The sequence below is a fragment of the Sorex fumeus genome, unplaced genomic scaffold, assembly GCF_029834395.1.
Source record: "Sorex fumeus unplaced genomic scaffold, SorFum_2.1 ptg000030l, whole genome shotgun sequence".
In the NCBI taxonomy this organism is placed as follows: Eukaryota; Metazoa; Chordata; class Mammalia; order Eulipotyphla; family Soricidae; genus Sorex; species Sorex fumeus.
Genome location: NW_026606087.1, coordinates 30,136,640 through 30,152,956, shown reverse-complemented (window position 1 = coordinate 30,152,956; position 16,317 = coordinate 30,136,640). Strand labels below are relative to the sequence as shown.

Genomic DNA, 16,317 nt, shown 5'->3' with positions numbered 1-16,317 from the left:
ATAAAATGAAAACTTTTCCTCCAGTTACTTGTATATTAATCATTCATCCAAAGGAGTTTTACTAATAGATTACAAATCACATTTGCCTTAAGTACTTTTGTATTGGTAAAGGTAAAGGCCCTCCCGTTGATCGTCGATTTGCTCGAGCGGGCCCAGTAACGTCTCCATTGGAGACTTTGTTGTTACTGTGTCTGGCATATCGAATACTCTCGGTAGCTTGCCGGGCTCTCCGAGAGGGGCGGAGGAATCGAACTCGGGTCGGCCATGTTGGCCGCTTGTAAGGCGAACGCCCTACCCGCTGTGCTATCGCTCCAGCCTTCAATATTCAGTAACTGAAGGACACAACCAAAGAAATATAAACTGAAACGAGTCTTTTACATTATAAAATGGGCAGAAATAACTTTTAAATGTGCCAAGGGTAAATTTATTTTAATCTTTATACTGAAAATTTTGTGACTTATTTTTTTCTAAACATACTAAATAACTAAATGTGTACCTACATTCCAAGGTCCAAGAAAATTTTATATTCCAATTACAATCAAATTTACAAAGTTGCTCAAGCAGAACCTTACTTGAACAAAAGTAGGAAGTATCTCATTAAATAAAGTTAGTTAGATATGCTTCATTAACTCACAATTAAGTAGTAGTTTTCAACTCTGGCTGCACATTAGAATGTCCTGGGTGGTTTGAAAAGTTCAAAAGCACAGGGAGCATCCTCAGCATATCTCTAGGTGGGACTAGGACTATCTGGGTAGCCAAATCTTTCATGGAATTCCAGTATACAGACAAATCTTCAGAATAGGGGATTAGAAAAGCTTAACTGTTTGCTGAAAATAACTAAATAAAATAAGGAAAATTCACACGTGTGTGTTTTCAACATTTTATGTTGTGAAAAGAAATTGTATAATGTTATGATTAAGGGTAGTCACATAAAAGACCTTTTTAAAAGTACTTAAATTTTTTTTTTAATTTATTGAATCACTGTGAGAACAGCCACAAAGCTTTCCAGTTTAAGTCCCGGTCAGTCATACAACGATCAAACACCAATCCCTTCACCAGTGCGCATTTTTCACCACCAAGAACACCAGTATAACCCCCTCCCAATCCTCCCCCTGCCTGTGTGGCAGATTTACACTATACTCTCTCTCTACTTTGATCTCATTCAATATTATGACAAAAGACCCACCATTAATATTTGGAAATTTCTCCAACAATCAGACCTGCCTGTTTGGACAAACCTGCAGGCTATCAAATGTAGCCTGCCCACAGGGCAGAGTCTGGCAAACTCCCTGTGGCATACCAAATATGCCAAATACCAGTAACAATGATGGTTCTCATTCTCCTAAAGAGCCTTGAATATAATCTCTGGGCTAGGATGAAAGAGACGTTACTGGGGCCTGCTCGAGGCAATCGACGAATAACAGGATGATGAAATGAAAATGAAATGAAATCAGACCTGCCAAAAGGGCATCATTAGATAACTTGTTTTCTATTGCTGATTATGAAGAGCATATGATGTCGCGTGGCCACTATCATGGACACGTGATTTTGGATTTCTGATATTTTAGTAATAAGTCTTAGGGGATTACTGCCAAAAGCTTCTGGGTTCTGAGCTTGGTTTGTGTGCCTCTGGGATCATAGTCATTCAGGAGCCGGAGGAGGCATTCATGGGTGGCAACTCGGGGCCTCGTCAGTGTGGTGAGCAGGACCGGTTCCACCCCCCATCCCATGAGGCCCCGTGTGCCTCGTCACTACAGTCTTATACCTGGCTTTCCATTAGGCTCTGAAAGATGGCAGCCACCATGCCACTACCACCAGGGTGGAAAGGTGGAAGGACAAACACTCTTCCCTTCCCGGGACAGCACGACACCATAGTTTAATGCACAGTCCAGGTGCATTTCTGTCTAAAGCTGCTGGGCTCTGAGATTTAGTTTGTGTTCCTCTGGGATCATGGCCGTTCAGGAGCCAAAGGAGGCATTCGTGGGTGGCAAGTTGGGGCCTCATCAGGGCGGGGAGAAGGGTCTGTTCCATTCCCCCATCCCATGAGGTCCCACGTGCCTCGTCACTGCAGTCTCATACCTGGCTGTCCATTAGGCTCTGAAAGATGGTGGCCACCATGCTGCTACCACCAGGGTGGAAAGGCAGAGGGACAAACACCCTTCCCCTCCCAGGGTGGCACAGCACCATAGTTTAATGCACAATCCAGATGAATTTCTATTGGGCATTATATTTTGGTCGAATTTTCCCACCACCATTCAAGCCTGCCTTCCAGGGACAGATGCTAGATCATTTACTTTCCATTTTTACTTTCAATTGCTCACTTTGCATATCAAGAAAGGTTTTGGAGTAATAGTCCTGGTGCCCACATATTGGCGCCATGCTTGTAGAAGCTCTGGAGAAGGCAAGGAGACTACACCTGCCCCATCTGAGACCTCCCAGCGGTATTGGCTTGGTATGGGGCCTGGAGAATTCTCCGGATGTTGTTGTGCCGGCTGGCCAGGATTCTTCACTGCTGAGTGTGGCAAGATGGTGCCGGGGGTGGGTTGAGGGCGTGACTTTTGGAATCAGGGGCTGACTGGGACCTGAGATAGATAGAACTGCCCGGTCCACTGCCCCCATAAGGTTCGGAAGAATAGTCCTGGTGCCCACATACCAGAGCCATGCTTGTAGAAGCTCATAGTCAACAGGATTCCATATGGAGAAGGCAAGGAGACTACACCTGCTTCATCTGGGACCTCCCAGTGATACTGTCTCGGTATGGGGCCCGGAGAATTCTCTGGGTGTTGTGGTGTCTGCCGGCCAGGATTCTTCACTCATGAAAGACATTTTAAATTGATCAGCTGTGCTGATCAATTATTCTAGAGGTTCTGTATGGAAGAGTTCACAATTTTTTCTCCTTATTCTTTCTACTTATAGGACTGTTGAGAGACTTAAATGCAAAGTGTTAGGAACACTTACACTTACACTTATATTGAACATATATGCTTGAAGTATATTTGAGTTAAACATGCATTTTTTGGTTTGCTCTTCAAGCCCATGTTCTCCTTGAGCACATCTTGCTTGATTGTTTCTATGTTATCTTTGCTTAATGCTTCCTTTCTCTTTCAAACTCTTGTTCTCTCTTAAACATATATTTCTTTCCATCTTTCACCCTGCACATCTTTCTAAGTTTCATTAAATAAAACCCACCTTGCTTCATTAAAATTAAACAACAAATTTTATCATCTTAAACTAAGTTTAGTTCATATGACACTATCTCATATAGAAAATTCACCCGTGTGGGTTTACAGTATTATGTTGTGAAATATTATTTTTTCTTTCTAAAATATCTTTCCCAATGTGGAGTTCTTCGGCTGATCTTCTCGGTCCTATCTTGGCATTAAAATCACCAACAATGATTTTGTAGAAGGTGTGGTCTTCTTTATAGAACTTCTCCAACTCCATGTAGAACTTCTCAATTTCTCTTTCATCATAATTGGATGTTGGTGCATAGACAACAAAGATAGAAACTTCTGGAAGTGAGCCACATCTACTCAAGTGTAATCATCTGATTCGGGTTGTTAGGCATTCAAATGAATCAATGTTTATGGCCAAGTTCGTGTTGACAAGGACACCAACACCACCGACACCTCTTTTGTCACATGTTCCAAGGAACAGTTCTTCTCCAGTGTCAAAAATGTCATGATGTGATTGACGCCTTCTCGTCTCAGTCAGACCAATGATGTCATACTTGATCTTTCGCACTTGCACCATCAAGTCCTCAATGCATTCATCCGATGCCAGCGTACGTGTGTTGAAAGTACAGACAGTCATTTTTGTCCTTTTTCGTTTTGGCAGCCTAGGTCGGCCCTGAGATTTTATGAGCCTCTCCTTCCTCATCTTTCTTAATGCTGCCGTATTGGTGGCTCTTTCAGGGTCAGGAGAATGGGACCCATTGTATTTACTGGTATTGGCATGTCGAATACACCACAGGTAGCTTGCCAGGCTCTGCCATGTGGGCGGAACACTCTCGGTAGCTTGCCAGGCTCTCCGAGATAGATAGAAGCTTTCAGGGTGGCCTCTAATCGCCTTTACAGGTGTCATCCTGAACAGGATTATTAGAACACTAGATGAAGAGCAACCACGCGAGCAAGCCGGTTTCCAAAAAGGATTTAGCACAATTGACCATATCCACATGATAACCAAGCTCATTGAGATTTCGCGGGAGTTCAAGATGCCGCTCTGTCTATTGTTCATTGATTTAAAGAAGGCCTTTGATTCTGTTGAGACTGAAGCAGTCATCGAGGCCCTAGCCAAACAGGGTGTCCAAAGTCAATACATCAGGATCCTCCGTGAGCTTTATTGTGGATTCACTACCAGGATCTCACCATTCTATAAGGAGGTGATCACTAATGTCAAGAGAGGGGTTCGGCAGGGTGATACTATTTCACCGAAACTCTTCAGTGCCACCCTCAAGAATGTCATGCCAAGACTAGAATGGGAAGGAGTGGAAGTGAAGATTTAGACTGTCAGTAACTACACCACCTCCGCTTCGCTGATGATATCGTTCTTATAACACCAAACATCAGCCAAGCGGCACAAATGCTAGCTGACTTTGACCGTGAGTGTGGAAGGGTCAGACTACAGCTGAATCTAACAAAGACAATGTTTATGAGAAATGGTCTCATTCCTGACATTCACTCTCAATGGGACGAACATCTCCGAATGCAAGTTATGTCTACCTAGGTCGAGAAGTCAACATGACGAATGACCTGGCACCTGAGTTGCGCAGGAGAAAGAGAGCAGCTTGGAACGCCTTCAAGAACGTCAAAGAAATAGCTAAGAGGACAAAGAACCTCCAGCTCTGGCACATCTCTTCGATTCCACTGTTCTTCCTGCATTAACATACATCTCAGAGATCTGGGCCCTATGCAAACATGATGAGAATGCTATTTGGGTCCCCCAAAGAGGAATCGAAAGAGCAATGCTTGGAGTATGACGGTTCACTCAAATGAGAGACAGAATCCGAAGTTCCTACCTTCATCGACAGTCAAGAAGCAGGGATGCTGTCTCATTTGCCAAGGCGTCAAAAATCAAATGGGCTGGACATGTAATGAGATTTGGAGATAACCGCTGGACTAGAACGATTACCAACTGTATTCCACGGGATGTCAAAAGACCGTGTGGCCGCCCACCTATGAGATGGTCAGACTTCTTCGTCAAGACCCTGAACGATCGATTTGAGGCTCTTCGCGTTCCTTGCCATTGGGCTACATTAGCACGTGACAGGGATGAATGGAGACGTTACTGGTGCCCTCTCGAGCAAATCGATGAATAACGGGATGTCAAGTGACCAAAATATCTGTTAGTCACATAATGGGATAGGAGAAACCACCAGTGAAAGACCAACTTTTTTGTTTTGTTTTTAGGCCACACTTAACTGTGCTCAGGGGTTACTCCTGGCTCTGTGCTCAAAGATCACTCCTGGAGGTGCTAAGGAGACCATATGCAGTGCTTGGGGTTGAATGTGGGTCAGCTGCATGCAAGGAAAACTCCTCACCCACTCTACTGTCTCTCTAGTCCCTGAAAGATCTATTGAGCCAATTGGAAAGTTGCCTATTTGCAGAACACTAGTAACAGAAATTCAATTAAAAAACCTTAGCAAAGATTAGATATTCCTGATTCTGAAGAAAGTATGTTCCTGATGAAGAAGTAATACTAGTGGGGATTTAGGAATTAGGAGACTGGAAACAGTGGCATTACAGTGAAAATAAAAGACAGTCTGATATTTTGTACAAGACAAAGTTTAGAAAATAGCTTACTAGAAATTATATCTCAAACTATATGCCAAGCTTTATATGCTAAGTTTTTAAAGCGCCAGCAATGTAAAGCACGTTCTCTTTATTTTTTAAAAATTTTTATTAGTGAGATACCATGTGAGGTACAGTTGTAGACTTACAAATTTTTGTAGTTGGATTTCAATTATACAATGATCAAATACCCATCCCTCCACCAGTGCCCATTTCCCACCACCATGGATCCCAGTATCCCTCCCACCTTCCATTCCACCCATCCCACCCTGCCTCTGTGGCAGGGTATTCCCTTTTGTTCTCTCTCTCCTATTGGGTGTTGTGGTTTGCAAAAGAGGCAATGGGTGGCAATCATGTTTGGTCTATAGTCTACTTTCAGCCAAAGCATGTTTTTTAAGTTTGGATATGAAAAGTACTTTTTTGGATGAACTGTATTCAGAAATACATTAGAAACTCTTAATTAATAATTTGTGGTAGTCATGATTTTTGCGATCTAAAAAACTAATGATAATTTACTGGGATTTGAGTCTTGGTGAGGTTTTAAAGGTAAAGATAAAGGCCCTCCCGTTGTTCGTCGATTTGCTCGAGCGGGCCCAGTAACGTCTCCATTGGAGACTTTGTTGTTACTGTGTTTGGCATATCAAATACGTCAAGGGGAGCTTGCCAGGCTCTGCCGTGCAGGCAAGATACTCTCGGTAGCTTGCCGGGCTCTCCGAGAGGGGCGGAGGAATCGAACTTGGGTCGGCCATGTTGGCTGCGTGCAAGGCAAACGCCCTACCGCTGTGCTAGAGGTGAGGTATTATGCTACTGAAATTGTTTTCAATTCTCACACTGTAGCACTGTAGCACTGTCCTCCCATTGTTCATCGATTTGCTCGAGTGGGCATCAGTAACGTCTCCATTGTGAGACTTGTTGTTACTGTTTTTGGCAAATCCAATATGCCATGGGTAGCTTGCTAGGCTCTGCTGTGCGGGCGGGATACTCTCGGTAGCTTGCTGGGATCTCTGAGAGGGATGGAGGAATCGAACCCAGGAGCAAATGCACAGCGGGTAGGGCATTTGCCTTGCATGCCGCCGACCCCGGTTCGATCCTTTGTCCCTTTCGGAGAGCCCAGAAAGCTACCGAGAGTATCACACACACACACACACACACACACACACACACACACACACACGGCAGAGCCTGGAGAACTACCTGTGGCATATTCGATATGCCAGACACAGTAACAAGTCTCACAATGGAGACGTTACTGGTGCCTGCTCAAGCAAATTGATGAACAACGGGAGGACAGCACAATTCTCACACTAGAATTTTTTATTTATTTGGTTTGTGGGCCACACCCGGCAATGTTCAGTAATTACTCCTGGCTCTGCAGTTAGGAGTCACTCCTGGTGGTGCTTAGTAAACCACATGAGATGTCAGGGATTGAACCAGGGTCAGTTATGTGCAAGAAAGATGCTTTCTTTACCTACTGTACTATTGCTCCTGCCCCTCACATTAGTTTTTAAAGTAAATGCCATTATTGATATATTTGAGAACTGAAACCCATAAAATTCAAGTAACAAATTCATCTGTTGTAAACCACTATTTAAATAGTAATTGCCTAACTTAAGAATTCAAGTCCTTAATACAATATTATAATATATGAAATTTTGGGGGAGGAGTCAAGGTCATAGAACATGGTTAAATGCTTGCCTTGTACAACAGTTGACATGAGTTCAATCCCTGGCAACACATGTGATCCCCTGAGAAATGGTAGGAGTAATCCCAGAGCACATAACCAGGAGTAATCATGAGCACTTCCAGATGTGCCCCCCCAATAAAAACATTAGGGGGTGTTTGGTTTTGTTTTTGATTCAGCCTTGAGAGATTATAGCAATCCAGGAATTTATCCATTTCTTCTAGGTTCTCTTAAAGTAGTCTCTGATGATCTTTCGAATTTCTTTGGTTTCTGTTGTGATATCCCCCTTCTCATTTCTGATCTGGTTTATTAGGGTTCTCTCTCTCTTTCTTTATGAGTGTTGCTAGTGGTTTATCTATCTTGTTTATTTTCTCAAAGCACCAGCTCTTGGTTTCATTGATCTTTCAGATTGTTTTTTGGGTTTCCATGTCATTGATTTCTGCTCTAAGTTTTATGATCTCTTTCCTTCTGCCTGATTTGGGCTCCTTTTGTTGGTCCTTTTCTAAGATCTTGAGCTGTGAAGTCAAGTTGTTTATGTGAGCCCTTTCTTCCTTCCTGAGAAAAGCTTGCAGAGCTATACATTTTCCCCTTAACGCGGCTTTAGCTGCATCCCATAGGTTCTGGTAGCTCCTGTCTTCATTATCATTTGCTTCCAGTTATCTTTTGGTTTCATCCCTGACTTCCTTCCTGACCCACTCGTTGTTCAACATTGAGTTGTTTAATTTCCAGGTGTTTGATTTGATTCTCCATGTCTGTGTATGATTCACTTCTATTCTCAGGGCATCGTGGTCTGAAAAGATGGTTGATAATATTTCTATCCTCCTGATTCTATTGAGATATGTTTTGTGGCCTAGCACATGGTCTATTTTGGAAAATGTTCTGTGTGCACTGGAAAAGAATCTGTATTCTTTCTTTTGGGGGTTAAAAGCCCTGTTTAGGTCTATAAGCCCTCTCTCTTCTATTTCGTCCTTCAACGCCAATGTTTCCTTGCTGAGTTTTGTTCCTGTTGATCTATCCAGAGGTGATAAGGTGATGTTGAAGTCTCTGGCTACTACTGTGTTGCCAGCAATGTCTTCCTTAAAATCTGTTAGCAGTTGTTTTAAATATTTAGCTGTTCCCTCATTATGTGCATATACATTTAAGAGTGTGATTTCTTTTTGTTGTACATATCCCTTGATGAATAGAAAATGACCTTCGCTGTCCCTTCTAATCTTTTTCAACCGGAAATTTATGTTGCCGGATACTACTATGGCCACCCCAGCTTTTTTGAGGGAGCTGTTTGCTTGCAGGATTGTTTTTCATCCTTTAAATTTGAGTCTGTGTTTGCTTTGACTGTTCAGATGAGTTTCTTGTAGGCAGCAGAATGTTGGTTTCAGTTTCTGGATCAATTTTGCCACTCTGTGTCTCTTAATTGGTGATTTTAGACCATTGATGTTGAGAGAGATTATTGTTATGGGGTTTTGTGTCATCTTTCTGTAGGGGTCTGTTGTGTTTGTAGGGTTTGTCTTGTCTTATAGTAGCTCCTTTAGCCCTTCTTTTAGGTTTGGTTTTGAGTCTATGACGTTCCTGAGCTGCCGTTTATCCACAAAACAGTGTACCACTCCTTCAAGTTTGAGTGAGAGTTTAGCCAGATAGAGTATTCTTGGTGAAGTGTTCATTTCAGTGAGTTTTTTTTTCACTATTTTCCACCATTGCTTTCAGGCTTGGAGGGTTTCCTCTGATAGGTCTGCTGTGAAACTAAGGGGTGCTCCTTTTTATGTGATTTCCTTCTTTGACTTTTCTGCTTGCAGTATTGTGTCTCTGTCCATGGCATCCATCATTCTAACTATGATACGTCTTGGAGTGTTTTTGTTAGGGTCTCTTTTAGCTATCACCCTTCAGGCTCCTTGAATCTGAATGTCTGCATTGTCCATCTCTGCAAACTTTTCGGCAATGATTTGTTTAACCATGACTTTTTCATTAGGATTGTTTCCCTGACCTTCAGTACTCCAATGATTCTAATGTTGTTCCTCTTGGAATCATCTTCTAGGACTCTGATTCGCTCTAGAGACATTTTGAGGTCTCTTGTCATTGTTTGTTGTTGCCTGTAGGCTTCATGCAGCTGATCTTCCAGCTCACTGATTCTGTCTTCAGTTGTGGCCATCCTACTGTTGAGGACACACACTGAGTTTTTTATTTCAACTATCGAATATAGTTTTATTCGTGACATTTCTCTGCATAGCTTTCCAATTTCTGCTCTCATTTCTTCCCGTATTTTCTCAATGGTTTCTTTCATGTCCTCCTTTAATTTACTGGATATCTATCTTACTTTCATTGAGTTCATTGAACATCTTCATTACTTCATATCTGAATTCTTTCTGAGAGAGCTCCCTTAGGTGAGTAGCAACTTCTGAGGCTTCTGGGCTTTCTGAGCTTCTGCCAACAAGCCAAACCCACCTCTACAGAGGCCACGCCCACTTCTGAAGAGGCCACGCCCTCTATGGGTACTGTGGGGGGTGGGGGGTACAACCTGGGGGAGGAAGAAGACCAGGCACAGTTTTGGAACCGAACTGGAAGAGGCTCAGGGATGGTGAGCATCCCAGGGTCCTAGAGGATTCCTGGGGCGCATACACGGAGGAAGCCAAGTCCCGGGTTTGAGCACTGACTGACCTGGGGGAGGAAGAAGACCAAGTCGGTTTTGTTTTTAAGAAAGTTGAAACATACCTTTGTGGCCCATTCCTTCTTTGCATCCAGATGCAATAAAGTCTCTTTGATAACTTTCTTTCTAATATCTTCTAGATTAATTTTGTATTGATCTTTAAAAAAAAATAAAAGGTTATAAAAAGTCTGATCCTAGATAAAATGTTAGTAAATGCCATATGCTATGATCCTCGCCTCTTCTTTCTGCACAGTTTTCCATAGAATTTTCAGAGTATAATGTTTTTATTGTCTTATTCTTATTTTTTTTAAATTCTGGACCATACGAGAGGTGCTCAGGGCCTATTCCTAGCTCTGCTCTCAGAGATAATCCTGACAGGGTTTGGGGGACCATATATGGTGCTGGAGGTCTTTGGCTGCCGGAGCCCTGGTCGGGGCGGGGAGGAAAGCTCAACCCGCTCCCCTCCAAGGGGCCCCGGCGGCGAGGACAGTCAGGCGTGGGGGCAGGAGACTGCACTGTTCTTCTTCCGGGAGCTGGTTTTTATAGTCTCTGAGTCTTGGCCGTTGATGGGATTACACAGCGCCAGGGGGCCAGTTGGTGGGTGTGACCCCCGCCTACTGGAATTTGGAGGATCTGGGTGGAGGATGCTCGGCCCAAATCCGAGTAGGCTTGGAGATCTCGGCCCCGGAACCCACATGACTTTGTCCCTCTGCCAGTACCTTCATGTGTGCGGAAAGTGGTCTCAGCATGGTGGTGGCTGGTCCTGGAGGTCTTTGGCCTCCGGAGCCCTGGTCGGGGCAGGGAGGAAAGCTCCTGCCCCCCGCGCCTGATTGTCCTCGCCGCTGGGGCCCCTTGGAGGGGAGCGGGTTGAGCTTTCCTCCCCGCCCCGACCAAGGCCGCGCAACATCCTATTATAAAATCTTATTATCTCATTCCTACTTTGGACAAACTGGCAGCCTACCGAATGTAACCTGCTCACACGGCAGAGTCTGGCAAACTCCCCGTGGCATACCCAATATGCCAAATACCAGTAACAATGATGGGTCTCATTATCCTAAAGAGCCTTGAATATAATCTCAGGGCTAGGATGAAGGAGACGTTACTGGGGCCTGCTCGAGGCAATCGACGATTAACAGGATGATTTGTGATTTGTGATTTGTGATATACTGCTGGGGATCAAACTCAACTTGGCTACATGCAGGGCATACACCCTGCCCTTTGTGTTATTGCTCTGCCCCCTCAGGCACATTTTTATTTTTCAATTTTAATTTTAAAATTTATTTAATTTTTATTGAATCACCGTGAGATACAGTTACAAAGCTGTTCATGATTGGGTTTCAGTTATACAGTGTCTCAATAACCATCCTTCCACCAGGGTACATTTTCTACTATCAGTGTCCTCCCTTTCCCTCCTGCCACTCCCCCCCAAGCCTGTCTCTATGGCAGGTACTTTCTCTCTCTCTCTCTCTCTCTCTCTCTCTCTCTCTCTCTTCCTCCCTCCCTCATTTCCTCCCTCCCTCATTTCCTCCCAATTTATGGGCATTATGGTTTGTAATTCAGATACTGAGAGGTTATCATACTGGTCCTTTACCTACTTTCAGTCAGCAGTTCTTATCCAGAATGATCATTTCCAACTGTCATAATCATCCCTTCTTTATCCCAACTGCCTTTCCCCCAAGCACTTGAGGATACCAACAATGGACCAATCCACTTGGTTCTTGTTTCTACTGTCTTTGGGTATTAGTGTCAGATTTTTCTTTTTTCTTTTTTTTCAGGGAATGAAGACTTGGACATTTTATTTATTTATTTATTTAGTCTTTTGTTTGTTTGTTTGGGTTTTTTTCTTTTATTAGTGAAACACCATGAGGTACAGTTGTACATTTACAAACTTTTGTGCTTGGGTTTCAGTTATATAATGATCGAGTACCCATCCGTCCACCAGTGCCCATTCTCCACCACCAATGATCCCAGTAGACTTCCAACTCCCACATGCCACCCCACCCCCACCCCACCTGCCTCTGTGGTAGCGCATTCCCTTTTGCTCACTCTTTAGGGTGTAGTTTGCAATAGAGGTATTGAGTGGTCATCATGTTCAGTCTATAGTCTACTTTTAGCACGCATCTCACATCACGAGTGAGTCCTCAAAACATCCTTTACTTGGTGTTCCATTCTCTATCTGCGCTGCCTTTCCCCCCAGCATGTGCTGCCTGCTTTCAAGCCCTGGAGCAGACCTCCCTGCACTTATCTCAACTATTCTTGGATGTACAACTCCCATTCTGTTACTTTATATTCCCCAGATCAATGCAGTATTTCTATGTCTGTACCTCTCTTTCCGGTTCATTTCACTTAGCATGATACTTTCCACGTAGAACCACTTGTATGTAAATTTCATGACTTCATCTTTTCTAACAGCTGCATAGTATTCCATTGTGTAGATGTACCAAAGTTTCTGTAACCAGTCATCTGTTCTCGGACGCTCGGTTTTTTCCAGATTTTGGCTATTGTAAATAGTGCAGCAATGAACATAGAAGTGCAGATGTCATTTCGAATGCACTTTTTTGCCTCTCCAGGATATATTCCCAGGATTGGTATTGTTGGGTCAAATGGGAGCTCAACTTTTAACTTTTTAGAATCGTCCATACTGTTTTCCAAAAGGGCTGAACCAGTCAGTGTTCCCACCAGCAGTGAAGGAGAGTCCCTTTCATGCCACATCCCTGCCAACTCAGGTTGCTTTTGTTCTTTTGGATATGGGCCATTCTCTGGGGTGTGAAATGATATCTCATCGTTGTTTTGATCTGCATCTCCCTGATGATTAGCGATGTGGAGCATTTTATCATGTGCCTTTTGCCTTTTGGATTTCTTCTTTGAGAAAGTTTCTGTTCATTTCATCGCCCCATTTAAAAAATTTTTTTTATTAGTAAAACACCATGAGGTACAGTTGTAGACTTACAAGTTTTTGTGCTTGGGTTTCAGTTTTACAATGATTGAGTACCCATATGTCCACCAGTGCCCATTCTTCACCACCAATGATCTCAGTATCCCTCCCACCCCCGACCTCCCCCATCCCATCCTGCCTCTGTGGCAGGGGATTCCCTTTTGTTCTCTCTCTCTCCTTTTGGGTGCCCAGGTTTGCAAAAGAGGCATTGAATGGCAATCATGTTCAGTCTATAGTCTACTTTCAGCATTCATCTCCCATCCTGGGAGGATACTCCCAACACCTTTTACTTGGTGTTCCCTCTTCTACCTGAGCTGCCTTTCCCCCTAGCATGTGTGGCTGGCCTTCAAGCCATGGAGTGAACCTCCTGGTACTTATCTCGACTATTATTGAACGCTAGTCTCCTATTTTGTTACTTTATATTCCCCAGATGAGTTCAGTCTTTCTATTTCTGTTCATCTCTTTCTGAATCATTTCACTTAGCATGATACTTTTCACGTAGTACCACTTGTATGTAAATTTCATGACTTCATCTTTTCTAATCGCTGCATAGTATTCCACTGTGTAGATGTGCCAAAGTTTCTGTAACCAGTCATCTGTTCTTTGGCACTCGGATTTTCTTCCAGATTTTGGCTATTATGAACAATGCAGCAATGAACATAGAAGTGCAGATGTCATTTCGAATGCACTTTTTTGCCTCTCCGGGATATATTCCCAGAGTGGTATTGCTGGGTCAAATGGGAACTCAACTTCTAACTTTTTGAGAATCGTCCATACTGTTTTCCAAAAGAACTGAACCAGTCAGCATTCCCACCAGCAGTGAAGGAGAGTCCTTCTCATGCCACATCCCCGCCAACTCAAGTTGTTTTTGTTCTTTTGGATGTGAGCCAGTCTCTGGCGTGTGAGATGATATCTCATCGTTGTTTTGATCTGCATCTCCCTGATGATTAGCGATGTAGAGCATTTTATCATATGCCTTTTTGCCTTTTGGATCTCTTCTTTGAGAAAGTTTCTGTTCATTTCATCTCTCCATTTTTTGACGGGGTTGGATGTTTTCTTCTTGTGGAGTTCAATCAGTGCTTTTTATACCCTTGATATCAACCCCTTGTCGGATGTGTATTGGGCGAATATCCTTTCCCATCCTCTAGACTGTCTTTGTATTTTGGTCACAGTTTCTTTTGAGGTGCAGAAGTTTCTTCATTTAAGATAGTCCCATTTGTCTATCTCTGTTTTCACTCGCTTGGCCAGTGGCATCTCATCTTTGAAGATACCATTAGCTTCAATGTTGTGGAGGGTTTTGCCAGCCTTGTCTTCAATGTACTTTATGGATTCCGGTCTGATGTTGTGGTCTTTAATCCATTTTGATCTTACTTTTTTACATAGTGTTAGGTAGAGATCTGAGCCATTTTTTTTCACATAGCTATCCAGTTTTTCCAGCACAATTTGTTAAAGAGGCTTTCCTTGCTCCACTTCACATTTCTTGCTCCCTTATCAAGGATTAGACGATCCTATGTTTGGGGGGAGATGTCAGTATATTCAATCCTGTTCCATTGGTCTGCGGCTCTGCCTTTGTTCCAGTACCACGGTGTTTTAATTATTACTGCTTTGTGGTACAGTTTGAAGTTAGGGAGGTTGATTCCTCCCATTTTCTTTTTCCCAAGAATTGCTTTAGCTATTCATGGGGGCTTATTGTTCCATATGAATTTCAGGAGTGTTTGCTTCATTTCTTTGAAGAATGTCATGGGCATCGTTATAGGAATCACATTCAATTTCTACAATGCTTTGGGGATTATTGCCATTCTGACAATGTTAATTCTCCCAAGCCAAGAGCAGGGGATATCTTTCCATTTCCTCGTGTCCTCTTTTATTTCCTGAAGTAGTGTTTTGTAGTTTTCTTTGTACAGGTACTTTACTTCCTTAGTAATTTGATTCCTAGATACTTGATTTTCTGGGGCAGAATTGTGAACGGGATTTTTTTTTTCATGTAACTTTCTTCTCTCTCATTATTTGTGTATAGGAAAGCCATGGAATTTTGGGTATTGATTTTATAGCCTGCAACTTGACTATACAAGTCTACTGTTTCTAGGAGTTTCTTGGTAGAGGTTTTAGGGTTCTCTTAGTATCTCTGAATAATGAGAGCTTGATTTCTTCCTTTCCTACCTGAATGCTCTTAATATCTTTTTCTTTCCTAACCGCTATTGAAAGTACTTCAGTTACTAAGTTGAACAGCAGTGGAGAGAGTGGCCATCCTTGTCTTGTCCCTGATCTTAGAGGGAAGTCTCTTAGTTTTTCCCCATTGAGAATGAAGCTTGCCATAGGCTTGTGGCAGATGGCTTTAAGTATATTGAGGAGAGTCCCTTCTATACCCATTTTGGTGATGGTTTTCATCATAAACGGGTGCTGGATCTTGTCAAATGCTTTCTCTGCATCTACTGATATGATCATATGTTTTTTTCTTTTCTTTTGTTGATATGATGGATTATGTTGATTGATTTCCGAATGTTAAACCATTCTTGCATTCCAGAATGAAAACCACTTGGTCATGGTGTATGATCTTTTTGATGAGTTGTTGAATTCTATTTGCTAATATTTTGTTAAGAATCTTCGCATCCGTGTTCATCTGGGATATTGGACTGTAGTCGTCTTTTCTTGTGTCTTTGTTTCCTTTTGGTATGAGAGATATCAGCTTCATAAAAACTGTTTGGGAGAGTTTCTGTTTCTTCAATTTCCTGGAAAAGCTTCAGAAGAACTGGCAATAGGTCCTCTTTAAATGTTTGGAAAAATTCGCTAGTGAGTCCATCTGGATGTCGGCTTTTGTTTTGGGAAGACTTTTGATTACAGTTTCAATTTCCTTGATATCAATAGGACTATTCAGGTATTCTAGATCTTCTTGATTCAGTCTTGGGAGATTATAGGAATCCAGGAATTTATCAATTTCTTCTAGGTTCTCTTTTTTTTGTGGCATACAGACTTTCAAAGTAGTTTCTGATGATCTTTTGAATTTCTTTGGTTTCTATTGTGATATTCCCCTTCTCATTTTTGATTCAGTTTATCAGGGTTCTCTCTTTCTTTGTGAGTCTTGCTAGTCGTTTATCTATCTTATTTATTTTCCCGAAGAACCAGCTCATGGTTTCATTGATCTTTTGTTTTGTTTTTTTGGTTTCCATGTCGTTGATTTCTGCTCTAAGTTTTATGATCTCTTTCCCTCTGCCTGGTTTGGGCTCTTTATGTTGGTCCTTTTCTAAGATCTTGAGCTGTGAAGTCAAGTTGTTTT

The 16,317-nt window shown here is 42.6% G+C and overlaps 1 protein-coding gene across 1 annotated transcript in view; it reads right to left on the bottom strand.

Moving 5' to 3' along the window:
- The window catches only part of CCDC83 (coiled-coil domain containing 83), a 61,945-nt gene that overhangs the window by 17,109 nt on the left and 28,519 nt on the right, over nt 1-16,317 (bottom strand). Inside the window, exon 5 of the mRNA XM_056116436.1 lies at nt 10,174-10,265. Coding sequence (XP_055972411.1) covers nt 10,174-10,265 — 92 coding nt within the window. The remainder of the gene's footprint in view (nt 1-10,173; nt 10,266-16,317) is intronic.